General features: G+C 35.0%; 1 protein-coding gene across 3 annotated transcripts in view; it reads right to left on the reverse strand.

The window, feature by feature from the left end:
* Positions 1-10803: 10803 nt before the first annotated feature.
* The window catches only part of LOC133664755 (uncharacterized), a 35040-nt gene continuing 18072 nt past the window's right edge, over positions 10804-27771 (reverse strand). For 2 of the 3 annotated variants that reach the window (XM_062069651.1, XM_062069649.1), the window contains exons 6-10: positions 20172-20277; positions 19309-19353; positions 16569-17012; positions 11429-12753; positions 10804-11357 (exon numbers count right to left, since the gene is read on the reverse strand). In XM_062069651.1, coding sequence (XP_061925635.1) covers positions 11310-11357; positions 11429-12753; positions 16569-17012; positions 19309-19353; positions 20172-20277 — 1968 coding nt within the window. In that variant the 3' untranslated portion in view covers positions 10804-11309. The remainder of the gene's footprint in view (positions 11358-11428; positions 12754-16568; positions 17013-19308; positions 19354-20171; positions 20278-27771) is intronic. The other variant, XM_062069650.1, reaches the window with a different exon arrangement.

A 27771-nucleotide genomic window follows, 5' to 3' on the forward strand; every position in this document is an offset into this window, starting at 1 on the left:
AAGGGTTGGAGTTGGGGGTTAAATCACCAAAATGATTCCCGGGCGCGGCGCCGCTGCTGCCCACTGCTCCCCAAGGGGATGGGTCAAATGCAGAGGACAAATTTCACCACATCTAGTGTGTGTGTGACAATCATTGGTACTTTAATCTTTAATCTTAATACAGCAAGTGCGATTGTAAGCAACGCCCTCGTACCTCGGCTGTGTTGTCGTTCCCAACTCCGACTTCCAACTTCCGAGGTAAATGGAACCCAGCATCAACTGCGGTCTGTTTGCTTGGTCCGGTCTGGACTGCGTTTGGAAAGGTTTTACCTGAACCGAGCGTTAATGCAGCATCGGTAAGACAGAACCGACTCCAAAGTCCTTAGTGACTTCGACTTCGGACAGAAACTCATCCGTCGATGGATTGGCGTTTTTTGGCAAGCGGTTTCAAGTTGAACAATTGAAGTTGAGCACTTCAAGAAACAATCGTAGGAAAATGTTTTGAATAATGGATTATATTTCTGGATGTTTCCCACACAGACCACCACATTTACGATGCGACACATGATCACAACAAACCAAGGATGCGTACTGTACACGTGCAGAAGTGGTTTCCGATAACATTTCTCAACCTTGGCTTCCGGTGCGTACAAGTGAATGATAAAAAACACAGTGAACAGTTCCACGATAACCTTCGTCTGCGCCGCATGCTTCTGGACAAGATCTCTGCTAAACCACGTCGGTCTTCGACGGGCCGGGTTGCATGTGAAGTGATATGTTACATGAACCAAGTGGTGAGCATGAACAGGGGCTGCAGATCCCTCGTTCCAAAGTCCCTTCAAAACACGCCGTCAGTGACAAAAGTCTCAGTTCTATGAGTTGAACACACCACGTGATTGACGGGTAACCTCAGAGAGTACTTGATTTTATTTTTTACCTGCTGGGTCTGGGGACAACAGTCTCAGTAGGCAAGCCCTTACCACCGCCTCCGGCTGCAAGACCCAACCACTCCTCACAGTAGGGGTAGGAGGTACTCTTGTCGTTTTACCCCAACTCCGAACACAGATTTCTAAATACCTATGATGGGGTCCGGCAAGGCTCCTAAAGAACCCAATTAGTGCCAATGACAAATGGGGTTTCCAAAAGGTCTAAAATGCACCCAAAAATGGCCAGCGGCCCTGCCCTCAAACTCTTTAGGTAGATTTCGGACCTTTTGGTGTTACTAGTACTGGGCTATTTGACGTCTTTAGGGGGAAGACGGTCTTTTTTTGACTCAGGAATTTTTTTCCTGAGTCCATGGCCTACCTTGCGTACAAATAGATAGGCCCCAATCTCTTTGGAGCCACTTGTGGTGAAAAAGTGGCCCTAAAAGTCCCAGCCCCAATTTGCAAGAAGTATTATATAAGTGCCCTAAACCATCAGAGAAAAGCAACTTCCCCTTACCCTAATCTGGTTTTGTAGGGATTTACAAGTTCCAATTTAAAATATTAAAAGGTTCCAAAAAACCCAAGTTGTGGGGTTGCCCAAAATGTCTGAAATGCACTCAAAAGGTCCTGGACTCTTTGGAACATGTCGGACCTTTTAGAGCCCCAGGACTTTTAGTGGTAAATTGGTTTTCGGATACGTTGGGACCTTCATGTCTTTCAGTCTTTACCTGAGTCAATGGACTTTAGTAGATAGGCTGTAATCCCTTTGGAGCCACTTCGGTTAAAAAAGTGCTCCTTGAAGTCCTAGTTCCAAATGCAGAGAAACTTGTCTTCACCTCACTACACCAGGACCCATTTCCATTTGGGAAAGTTGGAACATCTTACCCAGGAGGCATCCGGGAGGTATCTAAAATAGACTCCACGCCACATTATCAGTCTCCTCTTGAGGTGAAGGATCATTGGCTCTACTCAGAGACACTCCCGGATGATCGAGGTCACCACCTTTGGTCTTAGTCCAGTCATCCTGTGGCGGAAACTGTCGCTCATGTCCTAGATCTTGTCCTTTCGGTCACTACCTGAAGCCCATTATCACAGGCGGGGGTAAGATCGTAAATCGACCAGTAAATTGGGAGATTTCCTTTCTGGCTCAGCTCGCGCTTGACTAAAATGGTCAGGTTACAGCGACCAATCTGAATGTGGTTTTCTACGAGGTCTAAATTGCACCCATTTAAAACACTGGAGGGACCACAGGAAGGTCTCATTTGCACATGAAGGAGTCCCAAAAAGTCAGAAACTGACCAAAATAATTGCATCGTCCCGTCCTTTTTGGGCACAAGTCGGACCTTTTGATACATTTGGAAATTAGTAATTTTTGGAGGAACCTGGAATCCTAAGGGTTCGGCCCCATTACACGGAACATGATACCTTTGAGGGGTGATGACGGCCCTTTTGGCGGAATCTGGGCCGACTGAGGCTCTATTTGGAAGAGTGTAAAGCCATCGACTTTTTCCTCATCTAAGAGAATATCCCCTAGATCCTTTGGAGCCAAGTAATCCAAGCTCAGATGTGGCCTCACTCAAGAACCCGCGATACTTGAAGTCCTCACACCTAATCCACTTTGGAGAACCGCGACCTCAGCTTTGGGGGTACTGAGTCTCATCCCAAAAGCTTCAGACACAGCTACCTACTGCCCCAGTAAACGCTGGATTTAGTTTTTCCTCGCTAAAGGATACCAAACGAGACAAGAGCAATCTGGGTATGACAACTTACAAGAGACTAGAAACCAATCAGTTAAAGCAAATTATTAAAAGTAATAATGGAGATAGTTTTACCGTCAATTGACGAATGAAAACTACTAATTAATTCGTCATTGTGACCCTCGGACTCAAACTTGTACTGGGACATTTCTAACGCATCGGTTGACCACTTCTTAACACTGTCGGTTAAAATGTGTTATTTAGGTTAGAACTGAAGGATGTACTTGACGACTACTCAGTAGTGGTGCTAAAGTTAGCAATCATGCATGTTTACGAAGAGTGGTTATCATGCAGTCGTGACGGTGAGTAACTGGGATGAAGTTGTAGCTAAATGATTGTTTGTGAGTCTGCGTACTGAGTATGTCGTGGTGGTGGGCCGCTACGTCAAAGTGCACCGACATTAAAAATTGCTTCATGAACGCTAATCATTTATATGAACGGTATATTTTTGGGATTTTTTGGTATTTAACGACAGGTTGCTACACTATGCATGGATATAACGAACGGTACGAGGACCGCGGAATCTGGTTAATAGAAGAGTAGAGTTCGGTACACTGTCAAAAACAAAGTCCGTAGAGAAAACTGGTAGCTGAGTGGCCAGAAACGTAACCTTTAAAATAAAAGTGGTACAGTTTTTTTCCCAGGAATTTGAGGGTTCCTGGTTTAAATCCAGCTTCCGCCATCCTAGTCCCTGCCCTTGTGTCCTTGGGCAGGACACTTTACCCACTTTGCTCCCAGTGCCACCCACTCTGGTTTAACGTAGCTTAAATGTCAATATTGGGTCTTTCAGTCACTCGAGAAAAAGCACCATTTTTATGATAAAATTCTCGCAATTGAGCTGCCAGTTTTTTGCCGTAAAATCTATCCATCCGTCCATCTTCTTCCGCTTATCCGAGGTCGGGTCGAGGGGGCATCAGCCTAAGCAGGGAAGCCCAGACTTCCCTCTCCCCAGCCACTTCGTCCAGCTCCTCCCGGGGGATCCCGAGGTGTTTCCAGGCCAGCCGGGAGAGATAGTCTTCCCGACGTGTCCTGGGTCTTCCCCGTGGCCTCCTACCGGTCGGACGTGCCCTAAACACCTCCCTAGGGAGGCGTTCGGGTGGCATCCTGACCAGATGCCCGAAACACCTCATCGGGCTCCTCTCCATGTGGAGGAGCAGAGGCTTTACTTTGAGCTCTTCCCGGATGGCAGAGCTTCTCACCCTATCTCTAAGGGAGAGACCCGTCACCCGGCGGAGGAAACTCATTTGCACCCGTGATCTTGTCCTTTCGGTCATAACCCAAAGCTCATGACCATAGGTGAGGATGGGAACGTAGATCGACCGGTAAATTGTGAGCTTTGCCTTCCGGCTCAGCTCCTTCTTCACCACAATGGATCGATACAGAGTCCGCATTACTGAAGACGCCGCACCGATCCGCCTGTCGATCTCACCATCCACTCTTCCCTCACTCGTGAACAAGACTTCTCCACCAAATCTACACACCTTTTTTTCACAGGGTATGGCAACTGCCAAATGTTTACCCCGGCCTTCTGCGGAACCACCAAAACCTTGAGACATATAGAGTTGAAGTTGAACAGTATCTTTGAAAGTATTCTAGGTCATTGACAAGCTGAGTAGACTGTGAAGAGTACTTCTGGGTTAGGGTTGTCAACACACTGTAGTACGTTACGTGTCCTACAGTGGATCTGGGTTCGGTTTTTCCTCATCCCTCACTTGAAGCGTGAGTGAAGAACGCACTACCGACCATAAGTCCGAAGGAGAAAGAGATGATACGGAATTATCTGCACACGGGTGCTACCTGGTGGTTGTTTCAGCACACTGCAGCTAGTCCTGATGCTCCTTAATGCTTCAGTCACACGCAGGATTCTCACAAGAATGAGGCAAAAAATGCAATCCTACTAACTGTATGGACTAAATTCTCCATTTCAAGCAATTTTGTGGCGTTTGTACTTACATGTGATTTTTGTTTCTCAGCTTCGGGTGTTGCCAAGTCTTTGATTGTAAACCACCTACCGCAGGGGTGCCCAAACTTTTACACTAAGGGGCCACAGACTGATGAATCAAAGGATGCGGGTCAGCTCTAGTCTTAGATCGGTCAGATCTAGTCATAGACTTAGATTGGTCAGATCTAGTCTTTGACTTAGATTAGTCAGATCTAATCTTAGACTTAGATTGGTCACATCTAGTCTTAGACTTAGATTGGTCACATCTAGTCTTAGACTTAGATTGGTCACCGCTAATATTAGGCTTAGATTGGTCAGACCTAGTCAAATACTTAGATTGGTCAAAACTAGTTGAAGACCTAGATTGGTCAGATCTATTCTTAGACTTAAATTGGTCAGATCTAGTCTTAGACTTAGATTGGTCACAGCTAATATTAGGCTTAGATTGGTCAGACCTAGTCAAATACTTAGATTGGTCAAAACTAGTTGAAGACCTAGATTGGTCAGATCTATTCTTAGACTTAGATTGGTCAGATCTAGTCTTGGACTTAGATTGGTCAAAGCTAATTTTAGGCTTAGATTGGTCAGACCTAGTCATGGACTTAGACTGGTCAGATCTAGTCTTTGACTTAGATTAGTCAGATCTAATCTTAGACTTAGATTGGTCAGATCTAGTCTTAGACTTAGATTGGTCACATCTAGTCTTAGACTTAGATTGGTCAGATCTAGTCTTGGACTTAGATTGGTCAAAGCTAATTTTAGGCTTAGATTGGTCAGACCTAGTCATGGACTTAGACTGGTCAGATCTAGTCTTTGACTTAGATTAGTCAGATCTAATCTTAGACTTAGATTGGTCAGATCTAGTCTTGGACTTAGATTGGTCACCGCTAATATTAGGCTTAGATTGGTCAGACCTAGTCAAATACTTAGATTGGTCAAAACTAGTTGAAGACCTAGATTGGTCAGATCTATTCTTAGACTTAGATTGGTCAGATCTAGTCTTAGACTTAGATTGGTCACAGCTAATATTAGGCTTAGATTGGTCAGACCTAGTCAAATACTTAGATTGGTCAAAACTAGTTGAAGACCTAGATTGGTCAGATCTATTCTTAGACTTAGATTGGTCAGATCTAGTCTTGGACTTAGATTGTTCAAAGCTAATTTTAGGCTTAGATTGGTCAGACCTAGTCATGGACTTAGACTGGTCAGATCTAGTCTTTGACTTAGATTAGTCAGATCTAATCTTAGACTTAGATTGGTCAGATCTAGTCTTAGACTTAGATTGGTCACCGCTAATATTAGGCTTAGATTGGTCAGACCTAGTCAAATACTTAGATTGGTCAAAACTAGTTGAAGACCTAGATTGGTCAGATCTATTCTTAGACTTAGATTGGTCAGATCTAGTCTTAGACTTAGATTGGTCACAGCTAATATTAGGCTTAGATTGGTCAGACCTAGTCAAATACTTAGATTGGTCAAAACTAGTTGAAGACCTAGATTGGTCAGATCTATTCTTAGACTTAGATTGGTCAGATCTAGTCTTAGACTTAGATTGGTCACCGCTAATATTAGGCTTAGATTGGTCAGACCTAGTCAAATACTTAGATTGGTCAAAACTAGTTGAAGACCTAGATTGGTCAGATCTATTCTTAGACTTAGATTGGTCAGATCTAGTCTTAGACTTAGATTGGTCACCGCTAATATTAGGCTTAGATTGGTCAGACCTAGTCAAATACTTAGATTGGTCAAAACTAGTTGAAGACCTAGATTGGTCAGATCTATTCTTAGACTTAGATTGGTCAGATCTAGTCTTGGACTTAGATTGGTCAAAGCTAATTTTAGGCTTAGATTGGTCAGACCTAGTCATAGACTTAGACTGGTCAGATCTAGTCTTTGACTTAGATTGGTCAGATCTAATCTTAGACTTAGATTGGTCAGATCTAGTCTTAGACTTAGATTGGTCACCGCTAATATTAGGCTTAGATTGGTCAGACCTAGTCAAATACTTAGATTGGGCAGATCTAGTCTTAGACTTAGATTGGTCAGATTTAGTCTTGGAGTTAGATTGGTCAGAGCTAATTTTAGGCTTAGATTGGTCAGATCTAGTCTTTGACTTAGATTAGTCAGATCTAATCTTAGACTTAGATTGGTCAGATCTAGTCTTAGACTTAGATTGGTCACCGCTAATATTAGGCTTAGAATGGTCAGACCTAGTCAAATACTTAGATTGGGCAGATCTAGTCTTAGACTTAGATTGGTCACAGCTAATATTAGGCTTAGATTGGTCAGACCTAGTCAAATACTTAGATTGGTCAAAACTAGTTGAAGACCTAGATTGGTCAGATCTATTCTTAGACTTAGATTGGTCAGATCTAGTCTTGGACTTAGATTGTTCAAAGCTAATTTTAGGCTTAGATTGGTCAGACCTAGCCATGGACTTAGACTGGTCAGATCTAGTCTTTGACTTAGATTAGTCAGATCTAATCTTAGACTTAGATTGGTCAGATCTAGTCTTAGACTTAGATTGGTCACCACTAATATTAGGCTTAGATTGGTCAGACCTAGTCAAATACTTAGATTGGTCAAAACTAGTTGAAGACCTAGATTGGTCAGATCTATTCTTAGACTTAGATTGGTCAGATCTAGTCTTAGACTTAGATTGGTCACAGCTAATATTAGGCTTAGATTGGTCAGACCTAGTCAAATACTTAGATTGGTCAAAACTAGTTGAAGACCTAGATTGGTCAGATCTATTCTTAGACTTAGATTGGTCAGATCTAGTCTTAGACTTAGATTGGTCACCGCTAATATTAGGCTTAGATTGGTCAGACCTAGTCAAATACTTAGATTGGTCAAAACTAGTTGAAGACCTAGATTGGTCAGATCTATTCTTAGACTTAGATTGGTCAGATCTAGTCTTAGACTTAGATTGGTCACCGCTAATATTAGGCTTAGATTGGTCAGACCTAGTCAAATACTTAGATTGGTCAAAACTAGTTGAAGACCTAGATTGGTCAGATCTATTCTTAGACTTAGATTGGTCAGATCTAGTCTTGGACTTAGATTGGTCAAAGCTAATTTTAGGCTTAGATTGGTCAGACCTAGTCATAGACTTAGACTGGTCAGATCTAGTCTTTGACTTAGATTGGTCAGATCTAATCTTAGACTTAGATTGGTCAGATCTAGTCTTAGACTTAGATTGGTCACCGCTAATATTAGGCTTAGATTGGTCAGACCTAGTCAAATACTTAGATTGGGCAGATCTAGTCTTAGACTTAGATTGGTCAGATTTAGTCTTGGAGTTAGATTGGTCAGAGCTAATTTTAGGCTTAGATTGGTCAGATCTAGTCTTTGACTTAGATTAGTCAGATCTAATCTTAGACTTAGATTGGTCAGATCTAGTCTTAGACTTAGATTGGTCACCGCTAATATTAGGCTTAGATTGGTCAGACCTAGTCAAATACTTAGATTGGGCAGATCTAGTCTTAGATGGGTCAGATTTAGTCTTGGACTTAGATTGGTCACAGCTAATTTTAGGCTTAGATTGGTCAGACCTAGTCATAGACTTAGATTGGTCAGATCTAATCTGTGATTGCTCAGATCTAGTTGAAGACTTCGACTGGTCAGATCTAGATTGGTCAGCTCTAGTCTTAGATCGGTCAGATCTAGTCATAGACTTAGATTGGTCATATATCGTCTTAGATTGGTCAAAACTAATTGAAGACCTAGATTGGTCAGATCTAGTCTTAGACTTAGATTGGTCAGATCTAGTCTTGGACTTAGTTTGGTCACAGCTAATTTTAGGCTTAGATTGGTCAGACCTAGCCAAATACTTAGATTGGTCAGATTTAGTCTTAGATTGGTCAGATTTAGTCTTGGACTTAGTTTGGTCACAGCTAATTGACAGGTGGTGTCGCAGACTAGTCGGTTCAAATGGTTTGAAAGTGACGGAAGCCATCTACATCGAGGTTGAAAAAGCATCCCTGAACAGACGAGGTGGTCTAAGACTGTCCTTGGCATTGACCAAAGGGTTGCTCTTAGATCAAGGCTACATGAAACATTAGTCATCGTGACGGAGTCAGCCGGACATCAAAAACTGTTGCACTTAGACGACAGTTATTGCGATAAACATCCATTAATTTTTTGTATGTCACTTGTCTTCTTCATCCGTGCCATTATTTTGAAAAGATTCTCAGAGTTGATTTTTGATGGATCACTTTAGGTCGATTCCCTGAGTTGGAGACCCACACTTGTTTTTTTCACTTCAATAAGGTGGAACCATCCTTAAACAGGCACGCCCTCCTTGTGTTGGGACTATAACTTGTTGGGGTTTTGGCACCAGCTGCTACACTAGATGTGATCAATCCAAGTCTAAGACTAGATGTGATCAATCCAATTCTAAGACTAGATGTGATCAATCTAAGTTTAAGAATACATCTGACCAATCTAAGTCTAAGGGTAGATCTGACCAATCCAAGTCTAAGGGTAGATCTGACCAATCTAAGTCTAAGACTAAATGTGATCAATCTAAGTCCAAGAATAGATCTGACCAATCTAAGTCTAAGGGTAGATCTGACCAATCCAAGTCTAAGGGTAGATCTGACCAATCTAAGTCTAAGACTAGATGTGACTAATCTAAGTCTAAGACTAGATGTGATCAATCCAAGTCTAAGACTAGATGTGATCAATCTAAGTCTAAGACTAGATGTGATCAATCCAAGTCTAAGACTAGATGTGATCAATCTAAGTCTAAGAATAGATCTGACCAATCTAAGTCTAAGGGTGGATCTGACCAATCCAAGTCTAAGGGTAGATCTGACCAATCTAAGTCTAAGACTAGATGTGACTAATCTAAGTTAAGGCTAAATCTGACCAATCTAAGTCTTAGACTAGTTCTAACCAATCTAAATCTACAAGTAGATGTGACCAATGTGAATCTAGGATGACATGTGATCAATCTAAGTCTAAGACTAGATCTGACCAATCTCAGTCTAAGAATAGAGCTGACCAATCTAACTCTAAGAATAGATCTGACCAATCTAAATCTGAGACTAGATGTGACCAATCTAAATTTAGGACTAGATCGGATCAATCTAGATCCAAGACTGGATGTGACCATTCTAAGTTTAGGACTAGATCTGAATAAATCTAAGTCTAAGGGTCGACCTGACCAATCTAAGTCTAAGACTAAATGTGACTAATCTAAGTTAAGACTAGATCTGACCAATCTAAGTCTAAGACTAGATGTGACCAATGTGAGTCTAGGACGACATGTGATCCATCTACGTTTAAGATGAGATCTGATCAATTTAAGTCTAAGACTAGATGTGACCAATCTAAGTCTAAGACTAGATGTGACCAATCTAAGTCTAAGACTAGATGTGACCAATTTAAGTCTAAGACTAGATGTGACCAATCTAAGTCTAAGACTAGAGCTGACCAACCTATGTTTAAGACTAGATGTGACCAATCTAAGTATAAGACTAGATGTGACCAATCTAAGTCTAAGACTAGATGTGACCAATCTAAGTCTAAGACTAGACTTAACCAATATAAGTATATGATTAGATCTTACCAAACTAAATCTAAGAATAGATGTGACCGATCTAAGTCTAAGACTATATGTGACCAATCTAAGTCTAAGACTAGATGTGACCAATCTAAGTCTAAGACTATATGTGACCAATCTAAGTCTAAGACTAGATGTGACCAATCTAAGTCTAAGACTAGATGTGAACAATGTAAGTCTAAGACTAGATGTGAACAATCTAAGTCTAAGAATAGAGCTGACCAACCTATGTTTAAGACTAGATGTGACCAATCTAAGTATAAGACTAGATGTGACCAATCTAAGTATAAGACTAGATCTGACCAATCTAAGTCTAAGACTAGATCTAACCAATATAAGTATATGATTAGATCTTACCAATCTAAATCTAAGAATTGATGTGCCCGATCTAAGTCTAAGACGAGATGTGACCAATCTAAGTTCAAGACTAGATGTGACCAATTTAAGTCTGAGTCTAGATCTGACCAATCTAAATCTAAGACTAGATCTGACCAATCTAAGTCTAAGACTAGATGTGACCAATCTAAGTTCAAGACTAGATGTGACCAATTTAAGTCTGAGTCTAGATCTGACCAATCTAAATCTAAGACTAGATCTGACCAATCTAAGTCTAAGACTAGATGTGACCAATCTAAGTTCAAGACTAGATGTGACCAATTTAAGTCTGAGTCTAGATCTGACCAATCTAAATCTAAGATCAGATCTGACCAATCTAAGTCTAGGATCAGATGTGACCAATCTAAGTCTATGAGCATGAAGTGATCAGGTCTACTTGGATGCGAGGTCACATCTAATCCCTCTGTTCTAAAATGGTTGATACTAAAACCACCAAGTCACTAACCACTACATCTAAGTGTTAAGACACAATTGACAGCTGGAGATAAAGTCTTCTAGAATATTTGTGGAAGAAACTGGTTGGACTGTCAAAATAAAAGCTGATTCCGACCGATGAGTCCTTTTTAGGACATGAGAAAGCAAAGTATCTACCGTCGAGGGTCACAATCAGCCGGACTTCAGAAACTGTCCCAGTAAGACGACAGTTATTGCGATAAACATACATTAATTTTTTTATATCACTCGTCTTCTTTCTCCGTGCCATTATTTTGAAAAGATTCCCACAGTTGATTACGGATGGATCATTTTAGGTCGATTCCCTGAGTTGGAGACCCACACTTGTCCTTTGCCTGAAACACACAAACAACGCAATGGTCAACACCCGGACTTCCAAAAAACAATTTATTGTTCTGGAACCCACCCGAAGTGAAGGCCGAGGAGGTCTGACCGGTCTGACTGGCCGAACCGGCTCTGCTACAGTGCTGACCTGTCTGCGGTTCAGAGGCTCTAGATCATCGGCTACGTCAGGGCAGCCAATGTATCCCCCAGACCGGAATACAGAACCGAGATCGCCTTCCAGCAAGCTCCCAGCCTGGTTGGTGGACATGTTGCTGTGGACAACACTGAGTTGTAGTCCTAGCAGGTCTTCTGGTGCTACGTCACTGTCTGAGCTCGTATTGGTGGGACTGACTTCAGGCTCCGGTTCCAGGACACGCTGATTGTTGTTGGTTTCAGCCAGAACCTCGTCTTTTACCAAGTCGAGCAACTCCTGGTTGTCATGGCTATCAAAATCGATCATTTCCTCGTTTTCACAGTTCCCAGGATTCAAAGTTTCCCAGTTTTCATGGCTACCTAAGACTTCCTGATTTTCTAGTACTTCCTGATTGACACAGCTATCGAAATCCAACACTTCCTGGTTCTCCGGGAAAGAGAGGTCGAGAAGCTCCACCTGACCATGGCTACACGATTCCAGCGACTCTTGGTTATCGTTTCCACGTGGCTCCAGTTCTTTGCCACTCCGAAAGTGTTCAACCACTTCTTGGTTTTCAGGACTACAGAGATTCAGGAACTCCTCATTTTCTTTACTTACAAACTCAACATTGTCGGTGTCGACCCGCTCTTCTTGGCTTCGACTTCTAATCTGAAGCAGTTCTTGGTTATTGTTGCTAAAGTGATCAATAACTTCTTGGTTCTCGAGGGGTGCACAGTCCAGTACCTCTTGGTTGCTATAGTTAAAGGTTTCCTGTTCTTCTTCCTTGTCCTCAAATCTTCTGAGGTCCAGGTCTTCCAGGTTATCATGTCCCGGCACCTCTTGATTCTCCTCCTCTGGGCTTAGCTTAAAGCCGTAGGGGTCGGAGTCCTGGACCATCTCGTAGGAATACAAGTTCAGCGGGTCTTCTTGAGGAGAATAAGTCTCAGGATCAAAAGACAGATCTTGATCGCTGGCTACTGGGCTTAGCTCCGCTTCATTGGGGTCTACGAGGGTGTGACTGGAATGCTCTGGACTGAGTTTAAATCCGTACGGATCAAAGGAAGACTGACTTGTCAGTCCATAGTCCATTTCAAAGACCAGGTTAGTCTGCTGGGACTCAGGTTCAGAGTGGAGGTCACTGGAGTTTTGAGGCGTTGGCGGGTCTTTGATGCTGTCCGTCCAATCCGTCGCTTCTACGGGATTGCCATTAAGGGACTGGTTTTTGTCCAGGTCTAAGGTGGCCTGGTCCCTCAGCTGGGTGTCGACGTCAGCTGCTGGGAAATAAAGACTTGGTCAGTCAAGAAACAGGATTGAGTGATCCATAATTCATAATTAAATTAAAATATTTTTAATGATGTCGATTACGTGTCTATCACGATATATATTGATATCATTTCATGGCCCTATAGGATTTTCTTTATTTAATTGAATTTTTGAAATTATGTCGATTACGTGTCTATCACGATAATATTGATATCATTTCATGGCCCTGCCTTAAAAGGGTTTGCTTTATTTAATTTCAAATATTTTTAAAGATGTCGATTACGTGTCTATCACGATATTATTGATATCATTTCATGGCCCTGCCCTATAGGATTTTCTTTATTTAATTCTAAATATTTTTAATGATGTCGATTACGTGTCTATCACGATGTATATTGATATAATTTCATGGCCCTATAGGATTTTCTTTATTTAATTGAATTTTTTTAATTATGTCGATTACGTGTCTATCACAATAATATTGATATCATTTCATGGCCCTGCCTTAAAAGGGTTTGCTTTATTTAATTTCAAATATTTTTAAAGATGTCGATTACGTGTCTATCACGATATTATTGATATCATTTCATGGCCCTGCCCTATAGGATTTTCTTTATTTAATTCTAAATATTTTTAACGATGTCGATTACGTGTCTATCACGATATATATTGATATCATTTCATGGCCCTGCCCTATAGGATTTTCTTTATTTAATTCTAAATATTTTTAACGATGTCGATTACGTGTCTATCACGATATATATTGATATCATTTCATGGCCCTATAGGATTTTCTTTATTTAATTGAATTTTTGAAATTATGTCGATTACGTGTCTATCACGATAATATTGATATCATTTCATGGCCCTGCCCTAAAAGGGTTTGCTTTATTTAATTTCAAATATTATTAAAGATGTCGATTACGTGTCTATCACGATATTATTGATATCATTTCATGGCCCTGCCCTATAGGATTTTCTTTATTTAATTCTAAATATTTTTAACGATGTCGATTACGTGTCTATCACGATATATATTGATATCATTTCATGGCCCTATAGGATTTTCTTTATTTAATTGAATTCTTTAAATTATGTCGATTACGTGTCTATCACGATAATATTGATATCATTTCATGGCCCTGTCTTAAAAGGGTTTGCTTTATTTAATTTCAAATATTTTTAAAGATGTCGATTACGTGTCTATCACGATATATATTGATATCATTTCATGGCCCTGCCCTATAGGATTTTCTTTATTTAATTCTAAATATTTTTAACGATGTCGATTACGTGTCTATCACGATATATATTGATATCATTTCATGGCCCTGCCCTATAGGATTTTCTTTATTTAATTCTAAATATTTTTAACGATGTCGATTATGTGTCTATCACGATATATATTGATATCATTTCATGGCCCTATAGGATTTTCTTTATTTAATTGAATTTTTGAAATTAGGTCGATTACGTGTCTATCACGATAATATTGATATCATTTCATGGCCCTGCCCTAAAAGGGTTTGCTTTATTTAATTTCAAATATTTTTAAAGATGTCGATTACGTGTCTATCACGATATTATTGATATCATTTCATGGCCCTGCCCTATAGGATTTTCTTTATTTAATTCTAAATATTTTTAACGATGTCGATTACGTGTCTATCACGATATATATTGATATCATTTCATGGCCCTGCCCTATAGGATTTTCTTTATTTAATTCTAAATATTTTTAACGATGTCAATTACGTGTCTATCCCGATATATATTGATATCATTTCATGGCCCTATAGGATTTTCTTTATTTAATTGAATTTTTGAAATTATGTTGATTACGTGTCTATCACGATAATATTGATATCATTTCATGGCCCTGCCCTAAAAGGGTTTGCTCTATTTAATTTCAAATATTTTTAAAGATGTCGATTACGTGTCTATCACGATATTATTGATATCATTTCATGGCCCTGCCCTATAGGATTTTCTTTATTTAATTCTAAATATTTTTAACGATGTCGATTACGTGTCTATCACGATATATATTAATATCATTTCATGGCCCTATAGGATTTTCTTTATTTAATTGAATTTTTGAAATTATGTCGATTACGTGTCTATCACGATAATATTGATATCATTTCATGGCCCTGCCTTAAAAGGGTTTGCTTTATTTAATTTCAAATATTTTTAAATATGTCGATTACGTGTCTATCACGATATATATTGATATCATTTCATGGCCCTGCCCTATAGGATTTTCTTTATTTAATTCTAAATATTTTTAATGATGTCGATTACGTGTCTATCACGATATACATTGATATCATTTCATGGCCCTGCCCTATAGGATTTTCTTTATTTAATTCTAAATATTTTTAACGATGTCGATTACGTGTCTATCACGATATATATTGATATCATTTCATGGCCCTATAGGATTTTCTTTATTTAATTGCATTTTTGAAATTATGTCGATTACGTGTCTATCACGATAATATTGATATCATTTCATGGCCCTGCCCTAAAAGGGTTTGCTTTATTTAATTTCAAATATTTTTAAAGATGTCGATTACGTGTCTATCACGATATTATTGATATCATTTCATGGCCCTGCCCTATAGGATTTTCTTTATTTAATTCTAAATATTTTTTAAAATGTCGATTACGTGTCTATCACGATATATATTGATATCATTTCATGGCCCTATAGGATTTTCTTTATTTAATTGAATTTTTGAAATTATGTCGATTACGTGTCTATCACGATAATATTGATATCATTTCATGGCCCTGCCTTAAAAGGGTTTGCTTTATTTAATTTCAAATATTTTTAAAGATGTCGATTACGTGTCTATCACGATATATATTGATATCATTTCATGGCCCTGCCCTATAGGATTTTCTTTATTTAATTCTAAATATTTTTAACGATGTCGATTACGTGTCTATCACGATACATATTGATATCATTTCATGGCCCTGCCCTATAGGATTTTCTTTATTTAATTCTAAATATTTTTAACAATGTCGATTACGTGTCTATCACGATATATATTGATATCATTTCATGGCCCTATAGGATTTTCTTTATTTAATTGAATTTTTGAAATTATGTCGATTACGTGTCTATCACGATAATATTGATATCATTTCATGGCCCTGCCTTAAAAGGGTTTGTTTTATTTAATTTCAAATATTTTTAAAGATGTCGATTACGTGTCTATCACGATATTATTGATATCATTTCATGGCCCTGCCCTATAGGATTTTCTTTAGTTAATTCTAAATATTTTTAACGATGTCGATTACGTGTCTATCACGATATATATTGATATCATTTCATGGCCCTATAGGATTTTCTTTATTTAATTGAATTTTTTTAATTATGTCGATTACGTGTCTATCACGATAATATTGATATCATTTCATGGCCCCGCCTTAAAAGGGTTTTCTTTATTTAATTTCAAATATTTTTAAAGATGTCGATTACGTGTCTATCACGATATTATTGATATCATTTTATGGCCCTGCCCTATAGGATTTTCTTTATTTAATTCTAAATATTTTTAACGATGTCGATTACGTGTCTATCACGATATATATTGATATCATTTCATGGCCCTGCCCTGTAGGATTTTCTTTATTTAAATTAATATTTGTAATGATGTCGATTACGTGTCGATCATGATATATACTGATATCATTTCATGGCCCTGCCTTATAGGGTTTTCTTGATTTAATTGTAAATATTAACGCACCTCTCCTTTATGGCACCTTGGAGATATAAAATAGCCAAAAAAACCAGGGTCCCTGAACACACCTTCTCCCAGGTCGACCGAGGTCTCCTTGGCGGGTTCTCCCTCCAGAGACCCGGGACTGTACTCCTCCACGTCAGAGGGCGGGGAGATGTTGAGGTCCAGTTCGTAGCCGTTGGGGTCGGACTCCACGGAGAACTGACCCTGCTGGTGCCAGCCTCGGACCGGCTCGGGGCCCAGCTCCTCCGAGGAACTCTGGATGGGCTTGAATCCCAGGGCGCGGTCCGCCTCCTCCGGGACCTCGCCCGGGTCGTCTTGACTGTAGCTGATCTCGATGTCGCTGTCTTCGTCGGGGAACTCCGACTCGAAGCACTGTGTCCCCGTGGAAGCTTTGTTCTCGGCGCAGGACAGACTGGCGTCGGCCTCGTCGCCGGCGCCGTCCGCCTCCGGGAACAAAATGTCCGCCGCAAAGGGATCGCTTCCTTTGAAAGGATCCGACGTAAATCCATCTGGAACCGGGAACAACTCCATGAATTCAACGTCACTTCGGCAGTGTGGATGCCGAAGATCCGACACCAAAGTAAAATGCTAACAAAGATATGAGCAAAACAAGCTAGCATGCTAACACTACTATGCTAACAAAATAAACTTTAGACTCCGCATTAGTGAAACACCAAAATATATGACACTGAGGTGTACACTGACTAAATTAGCTAAAAAAGCCAGCATGCTAACATGCTAACATGCTAATTGCAACATGCACCGGGTACCAGAACATATTACTCTGAGGCATGTACCAGAAAAAACATGTTTAAAAAGCTAGCATGCATCAAGAACTGAGGTGTAGACCTACAAAATTAGCTGAAAAAAAGCTAGCATGCTAACGTGAACCTGTTATTGTCCGATACCAAAATATGGTATTTAAAATGTATATAAATACTGTATCCATTGTATATATTCATATAGATTATTTTATTCGTTAGCAAAAAAGCCAGAATGCTAATATTGGAATGCAAACGATTGTTAGCATGCTAAAATGCTAACTGCAACATTCGCCAAGTACCAAAACATATTACTCTGAGGTGTACACCCACTAAATTATCTAAAAAAGCCAGCATGCTAATATTGGAATGCTAACGATTGTTAGCATGCTAAAATGCTAACTGCAACATGCGCCAAGTACCAAATCATATTACTCTGAGGCGTGTACCAGAAAAAAACATGTTTAAAAAGCTAGCATGCATCAAGAACCAAAATGTGACTGAGGTGTAGACCTACAAAATTAGCTGAAAAAAAGCTAGCATGCTAACGTGAACATGTTGTTGTCAGGTAGCAAAATATTGTTTTTAAAATGTATATAAATACTGTATGCACTATATATATTTATATATATATATATATATATATATATATATATATATATATATATATATATATATATATATATATATATATATATATATATATATATATATATATATATATATATATATATACATATATATATATATATTCATAAAGATTATTATATTAATTAGCAAAAAAGCCAGCATGCTAATATTGGAATGCTAACGATTGTTAGCATGCTAAAATGCTAACTGCAACATTCGCCAAGTACCAAAACATATTACTCTGAGGTGTACACCCACTAAATTATCTAAAAAAGCCAGCATGCTAATATTGGAATGCTAACGATTGTTAGCATGCTAAAATGCTAACTGCAACATGCGTCAAGTACCAAATCATATTACTCTGAGGCGTGTACCAGAAAAAAACATGTTTAAAAAGCTAGCATGCATCAAGAACCAAAATGTGACTGAGGTGTAGACCTACAAAATTAGCTGAAAAAAAGCTAGCATGATAACGTGAACATGTTGTTGTCAGGTAGCAAAATATTGTTTTTAAAATGTATATAAATACTGTATGCACTATATATATATATATATATATATATATATATATATATATATATTCATAAAGATTATTATATTAATTAGCAAAAAAGCCAGCATGCTAATATTGGAATGCTAACGATTTTTAGCATGCTAAAATGCTAACTGCAACATGCGCCAAGTATCAAAACATTTTACTCTGAGGCGTGTACCAGAAAAAACATGCTTTAAAAGCTAGCATGCTGACGTTAGCATGCATCAAGAACCAAAATATGACTGAGGTGTAGACCTACAAAATTAGCTGAAAAAAAGCTAGCATACTAACGTGAAAATGTTATTGTCAGGTAGCAAAATATTTCCTATAATATTTATACAAATACTGTATACACTATATGTATTCATATATATATTTTATATTCATTAGCAAAAAAAACGGCATGCTAATATTGGAATGCTAGCAATTGTTAACATGCTAAAATTCTAACTGCAACATGCGCCAAGTATCAAAACATTTTAATCCGAGGCGTGTACCAGAAAAAACTTGTTTAAAAAGCTAGCATGCTGATGTTAGCAAAATGAGCTAAAAGAGCTAGCATGCTAACACTACTATGCTAACAAAATAAACTTTAGCGTCCACATTAGTGAAACACCAAAATATATGACACTGAGGCGTACACAGACTAAATTAGCTAAAAAAGCTAGCATGCTAAAATGCTAACTGCAACATGCGCCAAGTACCAAAACGTATTACTCTGAGGTGGGTACCAGAAAAAAACATGCTTAAAAAGCTAGCATGCTGACGTTAGCATGCATCGAGAACCAAAATATGACTGAGGTGTATACCCAAAAAATTAGCTGAAAAAAGCTAGCATGCTAACGTGAAAAAAACACGTTATTGTATTGTATGACTTACCCGACGAGTCGGTTTTTGGGAACAGGTCTTCGTTGAACATGTCGTCTGCAAACAAAACAACAATATGTCAGCAAAGAAGCAGGACAACAAAAATCTGTGACAAAAATGAACAAAACCAAGAAAGATTGAAAAAATGCAGAGCATAAAATTTTTGTTTGAACTTTGGAGTGACTGAAAAGTTCCTGTTAGCATGATAACGTTGGCATGCTAACTTATTTTTACCAAGTTTGCCGCCTCAGTCATGTAACGTGGCATACTAAATATGCTAACTGTTAGCGTGCTAACGTTGGCATGCTAACTCATCTTTTGCCAAGTTTACTGCCTGAGAGTCATGTAACGTGGCATGCCACATATGCTAACTGTTAGCGTGCTAACGTTGGCATGCTAACTCATCTTTTGCCAAGTTTGCCGCCTCAGAGTCATGTAACGTGGCATGCTACATATGCTAACTGCTAGCGTGCTATTGTTGGCATGGCAACTTCTTTTTGCCGCCTCAGAGTCATGTAACGTGGCATGCTACTTATGCTAACTGCTAACAAGCTAACGTTGGCATGCTAACTTCTTTTCAGAGTAATGACAGTTTTGAATTTAAAAAAAACATGCAGTTTTTTCTGTTATTAGAGTCAACATTTCAACTTTTTTCAAATTTTTGCCGTTTTTATTTCACTTTTTTACATTTTGGGAGATTTTATTTAAACTTGAAGGGGGAAAGGTGCACACACGGGTTTTTATTTCACTTTTTTTACATTTTGGGATTTTATTTGAGCTTGAAGGGGGAAAGTGCACACCCGGGTTGCTTGTACTGAAAGGTAAACACACGTTCATTTAAAATGTACAAAATGTGTAAAAAATGTGGAACTTACGTTCTATCTGGCAGTGACCAAACGGGTCGGCTTGGTAGAAGTCCAGTTGGTTGACAACAGATTCTTTCTGTCCCGCGTTCACGTCCTCTGGGTTGGACTCATCCATCTATGGACACACCAGACCGTGGTCATACCATTGTTGAAGTGTTTGGATACTTTTCAAAACTGACTTGTTGGCCTAATATCAACAGAAACTCTTATGATACATGAAATATATATTTTATTTGTATTGCAAACTACAAGCAAGACTTGAAAACAACATTATTTTGATTCATTATTTTTTTAATCACACTAAAATTCCTAGGGACCCAGAAGGGTCCCACTCATTCAAGTGTTTATTTTATGGCAAAAACACAAAATATGCAAAATTTTCCCGCTGAAAATGTTCAAAGTGGAATATTAAATATGTCAATAATTCATAACAACATTGATTTTAAATCATTATTATTTTTTGAGCAATGATAGTTAAAATAAATAAATAAATCACACTAAAATTCTTAAGGACCCAAAAGGGTCCCACTCAAAAAAGCATTAAATATAACTCATACATAACATTTTTTTCCAACACTTAAATATCTACGTCCACTTCAGCTCTATCTGTCAATATCAAGTATTTTTATAAGTTTTATACCTTTTTTTGTTAAATTAAAAATAATAATAAAATAAAAAAATAATAATAATACATTAAAAAAAAATAAAAAATAATAATAAACCCTGTTTTGTATGGCGAAAACAAAAAATATGCAACATTTTCCCGCTGAAAATGTTCAAAGTGGAAAGTGGTCCCACTCATAAAACGGTTAAAATAACTCATAAATTACTTTTTTTTTTTTTTTCAACACGTAAATCTCTAGTTCAACTTCAGATCTATCTGTTGATATAAAGTAATTTTTCTATGTTTTATACCTTTTTTTGTTAAATATTACCCTGTTTTGTATGGCGAAAACACAAAATATGCAATATTTTCCCGCTGAAAATGTTCAAAGTAGAATATTAAATATGTCAATAATTCATAACAACATTGATTTTGAATCATTATTTTTTTTTTTAGCAATGATAGTTTAAAAAAAAAAAAAAAATCACACTAAAATTCTTAAGGACCCAAAAGGGTCCCACTCATAAAAGCATTAAATATAACTCATACATAAATTTTTTTTCCAACACTTAAATATCTACGTCAACTTCAGCTCTATCTGTCAATATCAAGTATTTTTTTATGTTTTATACCTTTTTTTGTTAAATTAAAATAATAATAAAATAAATAAATAATAATAATACATTAAAAAAAACCCAAAAAAAAACAACCCTGTTTTGTATGGCGAAAACAAAAAATATGCAAAATTTTCCCGCTGAAAATGTTCAAAGTGGAAAATTAAATATGTCAATAATTCCTAACAACATGGATTTTGAATCATTATTATTTTTTGAGCAATGATAGTTTAAAAAAATAAATCACACTAAAATTCTTAGGGACCCAAAAGGGTCCCACTCATAAAAGGGTTAAAATAACTCATAAATTACTTTTTTTGTTTTGTTTCAACACGTAAATCTGTAGTTCAACTTCAGATCTATCTGTTGATATAAAGTAATTTTTCTATGTTTTGTACCTTTTTTTGTTAAATATTACCCTGTTTTGTATGGCGAAAACACAAAATATGCAATATTTTCCCGCTGAAAATGTTCAAAGTAGAATATTAAATATGTCAATAATTCATAACAACATTGATTTTGAATCATTATTTTTTTTTGTGGCAATGATAGTTAAAAAATAAAAAAAAATCACACTAAAATTCTCAAGGACCCAAAAGGGTCCCACTCATAAAAGCATTAAATATAACTCATACATAATTTTTTTTTCCAACACTTAAATATCTACGTCAACTTCAGCTCTATCTGTCAATATCAAGTATTTTTATATGTTTTATACCTTTTTTTGTTAAATAAAAAATAATAATAAAATAAATAAATAATAATAATACATTTAAAAAAAATAAAAAATAATGATAAACCCTGTTTTGTATGGCGAAAACAAAAAATATGCAAAATTTTCCCGCTGAAAATGTTCAAAGTGGAATATTAAATATGTCAATAATTCCTAACAACATTGATTTTGAATCTTTTTTTTTTATTTTTAGCAATGTTAGTTTAAAAAAAAAAAAATCACACTAAAATTCTTAAGGACCCAAAAGGTTCCCACTCATAAAAGCATTAAATATAACTCATACATAACATTTTTTTCTAACACTTAAATATCTACGTCAACTTCAGCTCTATCTGTCAATATCAAGTATTTTTATGTTTTATACCTTTTTTTGTTAAATTAAAAATAATAATAAAATAAATAAATAATAATAATATATTTACAAAAAAAAAAAAATAATAATAAACCCTGTTTTGTATGGCGAAAACAAAAAATATGGAAAATTTTCCCGCTGAAAATGTTCAAAGTGGAATATTAAATATGTCAATAATTCCTAACAACATTGATTTTGAATCATTATTATTTTTTGAGCAATGATAGTTTAAAAAAATAAATCACACTAAAATTCTTAGGGACCCAAAAGGGTCCCACTCATAAAAGGGTTAAAATAACTCATAAATTCCTTTTTTTTGTTTTGTTTCAACACGTAAATCTGTAGTTCAACTTCAGATCTATCTGTTGATATAAAGTAATTTTTCTATGTTTTATACCTTTTTTTGTTAAATATTACCCTGTTTTGTATGGCGAAAACACAAAATATGCAATATTTTCCCGCTGAAAATGTTCAAAGTAGAATATTAATTATGTCAATAATTCATAACAACATTGATTTTGAATCATCATTATTTTTTTTAGCAATGATAGTTTAAAAAAAAAAAAATCACACTAAAATTCTTAAGGACCCAAAAGGGTCCCACTCATAAAAGCATTAAATATAACTCATACATAAAACATTTTTCCAACACTTAAATATCTACGTCAACTTCAGCTCTATCTGTCAATATCAAGTATTTTTTTTATGTTTTATACCTTTTTTTGTTAAATTAAAATAATAATAAAATAAATAAATAATAATAACACATTAAAAAAAAACAAAAAAACAAAACCCTGTTTTGTATGGCGAAAACAAAAAATATGCAAAATTTTCCCGCTGAAAATGTTCAAAGTGGAATATTAAATATGTCAATAATTCCTAACAACATTGATTTTGAATCATTATTATTTTTTGAGCAATGATAGTTTAAAAAAATAAATCACACTAAAATTCTTAGGGACCCAAAAGGGTCCCACTCATAAAAGGGTTAAAATAACTCATAAATTCCTTTTTTTTTTTTTTCAACACGTAAATCTGTAGTTCAACTTCAGATCCATCTGTTGATATAAAGTAATGTTTCTATGTTTTATACCTTTTTTTGTTAAATATTACCCTGTTTTGTATGCCGAAAACACAAAATATGCAATATTTTCCCGCTGAAAATGTTCAAAGTAGAATATTAAATATGTCAATAATTCATAACAACATTGATTTTGAATCATCATTATTTTTTTTAGCAATGATAGTTAAAAAAAAAAAAAATCACACTAAAATTCTTAAGGACCCAAAAGGGTCCCACTCATAAAAGCATTAAATATAACTCATACATAAAACATTTTTCCAACACTTAAATATCTACGTCAACTTCAGCTCTATCTGTCAATATCAAGTATTTTTTTTATGTTTTATACCTTTTTTTGTTAAATTAAAATAATAATAAAATAAATAAATAATAATAATAATACATTAAAAAAAACCCAAAAAAAACCCCCTGTTTTGTATGGCGAAAACAAAAAATATGCAAAATTTTCCCGCTGAAAATGTTCAAAGTGGAATATTAAATATGTCAATAATTCCTAACAACATTGATTTTGAATCATTATTATTTTTTGAGCAATGATAGTTAAAAAAAATAAATCACACTAAAATTCTTAGGGACCCAAAAGGGTCCCACTCATAAAAGGGTTAAAATAACTCATAAATTACTTTTTTTGTTTTGTTTCAACACGTAAATCTGTAGTTCAACTTCAGATCTATCTGTTGATATAAAGTAATTTTTCTATGTTTTATACCTTTTTTTGTTAAATATTACCCTGTTTTGTATGGCGAAAACACAAAATATGCAATATTTTCCCGCTGAAAATGTTCAAAGTAGAATATTAAATATGTCAATAATTCATAACAACATTGATTTTGAATCATTATTTTTTTTTTTTAGCAATGATAGTTTAAAAAAAAAAAATCACACTAAAATTCTCAAGGACCCAAAAGGGTCCCACTCATAAAAGCATTAAATATAACTCATACATAATTTTTTTTCCAACACTTAAATATCTACGTCAACTTCAACTCTATCTGTCAATATCAAGTATTTTTATATGTTTTATACCTTTTTTTGTTAAATAAAAAATAATAATAAAATAAATAAATAATAATAATACATTTAAAAAAAAAATAAAATAATAATAAACCCTGTTTTGTATGGCGAAAACAAAAAATATGCAACATTTTCCCGCTGAAAATGTTCAAAGTGGAATATTAAATATGTCAATAATTCATAACAACATTGATTTTGAATCATCATTATTTTTTTTAGCAATGATAGTTTAAAAAAAAAAAAAATCACACTAAAATTCTTAAGGACCCAAAAGGGTCCCACTCATAAAAGCATTAAATATAACTCATACATAAAACATTTTTCCAACACTTAAATATCTACGTCAACTTCAGCTCTATCTGTCAATATCAAGTATTTTTTTAATGTTTTATACCTTTTTTTGTTAAATTAAAATAATAATAAAATAAATAAATAATAATAATACATTGAAAAAAAACAAAAAAACAAAACCCTGTTTTGTATGGCGAAAACAAAAAATATGCAAAATTTTCCCGCTGAAAATGTTCAAAGTGGAATATTAAATATGTCAATAATTCCTAACAACATTGATTTTGAATCATTATTATTTTTTGAGCAATGATAGTTTAAAAAAATAAATCACACTAAAATTCTTAGGGACCCAAAAGGGTCCCACTCATAAAAGGGTTAAAATAACTCATAAATTCCTTTTTTTTGTTTGTTTCAACACGTAAATCTGTAGTTCAACTTCAGATCTATCTGTTGATATAAAGTAATGTTTCTATGTTTTATACCTTTTTTTGTTAAATATTACCCTGTTTTGTATGCCGAAAACACAAAATATGCAATATTTTCCCGCTGAAAATGTTCAAAGTAGAATATTAAATATGTCAATAATTCATAACAACATTGATTTTGAATCATTATTTTTTTTTTTAGCAATGATAGTTTAAAAAAAAAAAAAATCACACTAAAATTCTTAAGGACCCAAAAGGGTCCCACTCATAAAAGCATTAAATATAACTCATACATAAAACATTTTTCCAACACTTAAATATCTACGTCAACTTCAGCTCTATCTGTCAATATCAAGTATTTTTTTTATGTTTTATACCTTTTTTTGTTAAATTAAAATAATAATAAAATAAATAAATAATAATAATACATTAAAAAAAACCAAAAAAAACACCCCCTGTTTTGTATGGCGAAAACAAAAAATATGCAAAATTTTCCCGCTGAAAATGTTCAAAGTGGAATATTAAATATGTCAATAATTCCTAACAACATTGATTTTGAATCATTATTATTTTTTGAGCAATGATAGTTAAAAAAAATAAATCACACTAAAATTCTTAGGGACCCAAAAGGGTCCCACTCATAAAAGGGTTAAAATAACTCATAAATTACTTTTTTTGTTTTGTTTCAACACGTAAATCTGTAGTTCAACTTCAGATCTATCTGTTGATATAAAGTAATTTTTCTATGTTTTATACCTTTTTTTGTTAAATATTACCCTGTTTTGTATGGCGAAAACACAAAATATGCAATATTTTCCCGCTGAAAATGTTCAAAGTAGAATATTAAATATGTCAATAATTCATAACAACATTGATTTTGAATCATTATTTTTTTTTTTTAGCAATGATAGTTTAAAAAAAAAAAATCACACTAAAATTCTCAAGGACCCAAAAGGGTCCCACTCATAAAAGCATTAAATATAACTCATACATAATTTTTTTTCCAACACTTAAATATCTACGTCAACTTCAACTCTATCTGTCAATATCAAGTATTTTTATATGTTTTATACCTTTTTTTGTTAAATAAAAAATAATAATAAAATAAATAAATAATAATAATACATTTAAAAAAAAAAAAAAAAAAAATAAACCCTGTTTTGTATGGCGAAAACAAAAAATATGCAACATTTTCCCGCTGAAAATGTTCAAAGTGGAATATTAAATATGTCAATAATTCCTAACAACATTGATTTTGAATCATTATTATTTTTTGAGCAATGATAGTTTAAAAAAATAAATCACACTAAAATTCTTAGGGACCCCACTCATAAAACGGTTAAAATAACTCATAAATTACTTTTTTTTCTTTTCTTTCAACACGTAAATCTCTAGTTCAACTTCAGATCTATCTGTTGCTATAAAGTAATTTTTCTATGTTTTGTACCTTTTTTTTGTTAAATATTACCCTGTTTTGTATGGCGAAAACACAAAATATGCAATATTTTCCCGCTGAAAATGTTCAAAGTAGAATATTAAATATGTCAATAATTCGTAACAACATTGATTTTGAATCATTATTTTTTTTTTTAGCAATGATAGTTTAAAAAAAAAAAAAATCACACTAAAATTCTTAAGGACCCAAAAGGTTCCCACTCATAAAAGCATTAAATATAACTCATAAATAACATTTTTTTCTAACACTTAAATATCTACGTCAACTTCAGCTCTATCTGTCAATATCAAGTATTTTTTTATGTTTTATACCTTTTTTTGTTAAATTAAAATAATAATAAAATAAATAAATAATAATAATACATTAAAAAAAACAAAAACAAAAAAAACCCTGTTTTGTATGGCGAAAACAAAAAATATAAAAAATTTTCCCGCTGAAAATGTTCAAAGTGGAATATTAAATATGTCAATAATTCCTAACAACATGGATTTTGAATCATTATTATTTTTTGAGCAATGATAGTTTAAAAAAATAAATCACACTAAAATTCTTAGGGACCCAAAAGTGTCCCACTCATAAAAGGGTTAAAATAACTCATAAATTACTTTTTTTGTTTTGTTTCAACACGTAAATCTGTAGTTCAACTTCAGATCTATCTGTTGCTATAAAGTAATTTTTCTATGTTTTATACCTTTTTTTGTTAAATATTACCCTGTTTTGTATGGCGAAAACACAAAATATGCAATATTTTCCCGCTGAAAATGTTCAAAGTAGAATATTAAATATGTCAATAATTCATAACAACATTGATTTTGAATCATTATTTTTTTTTTTAGCAATGATAGTTTAAAAAAAAAAAAAAATCACACTAAAATTCTCAAGGACCCAAAAGGGTCCCACTCATAAAAGCATTAAATATAACTCATACATAATTTTTTTTCCCAACACTTAAATATCTACGTCAACTTCAGCTCTATCTGTCAATATCAAGTATTTTTATATGTTTTATACCTTTTTTTGTTAAATAAAAAATAAT

The sequence above is a fragment of the Entelurus aequoreus genome, linkage group LG14 (assembly GCF_033978785.1).
Source record: "Entelurus aequoreus isolate RoL-2023_Sb linkage group LG14, RoL_Eaeq_v1.1, whole genome shotgun sequence".
NCBI lineage: Eukaryota > Metazoa > Chordata > Actinopteri > Syngnathiformes > Syngnathidae > Entelurus > Entelurus aequoreus.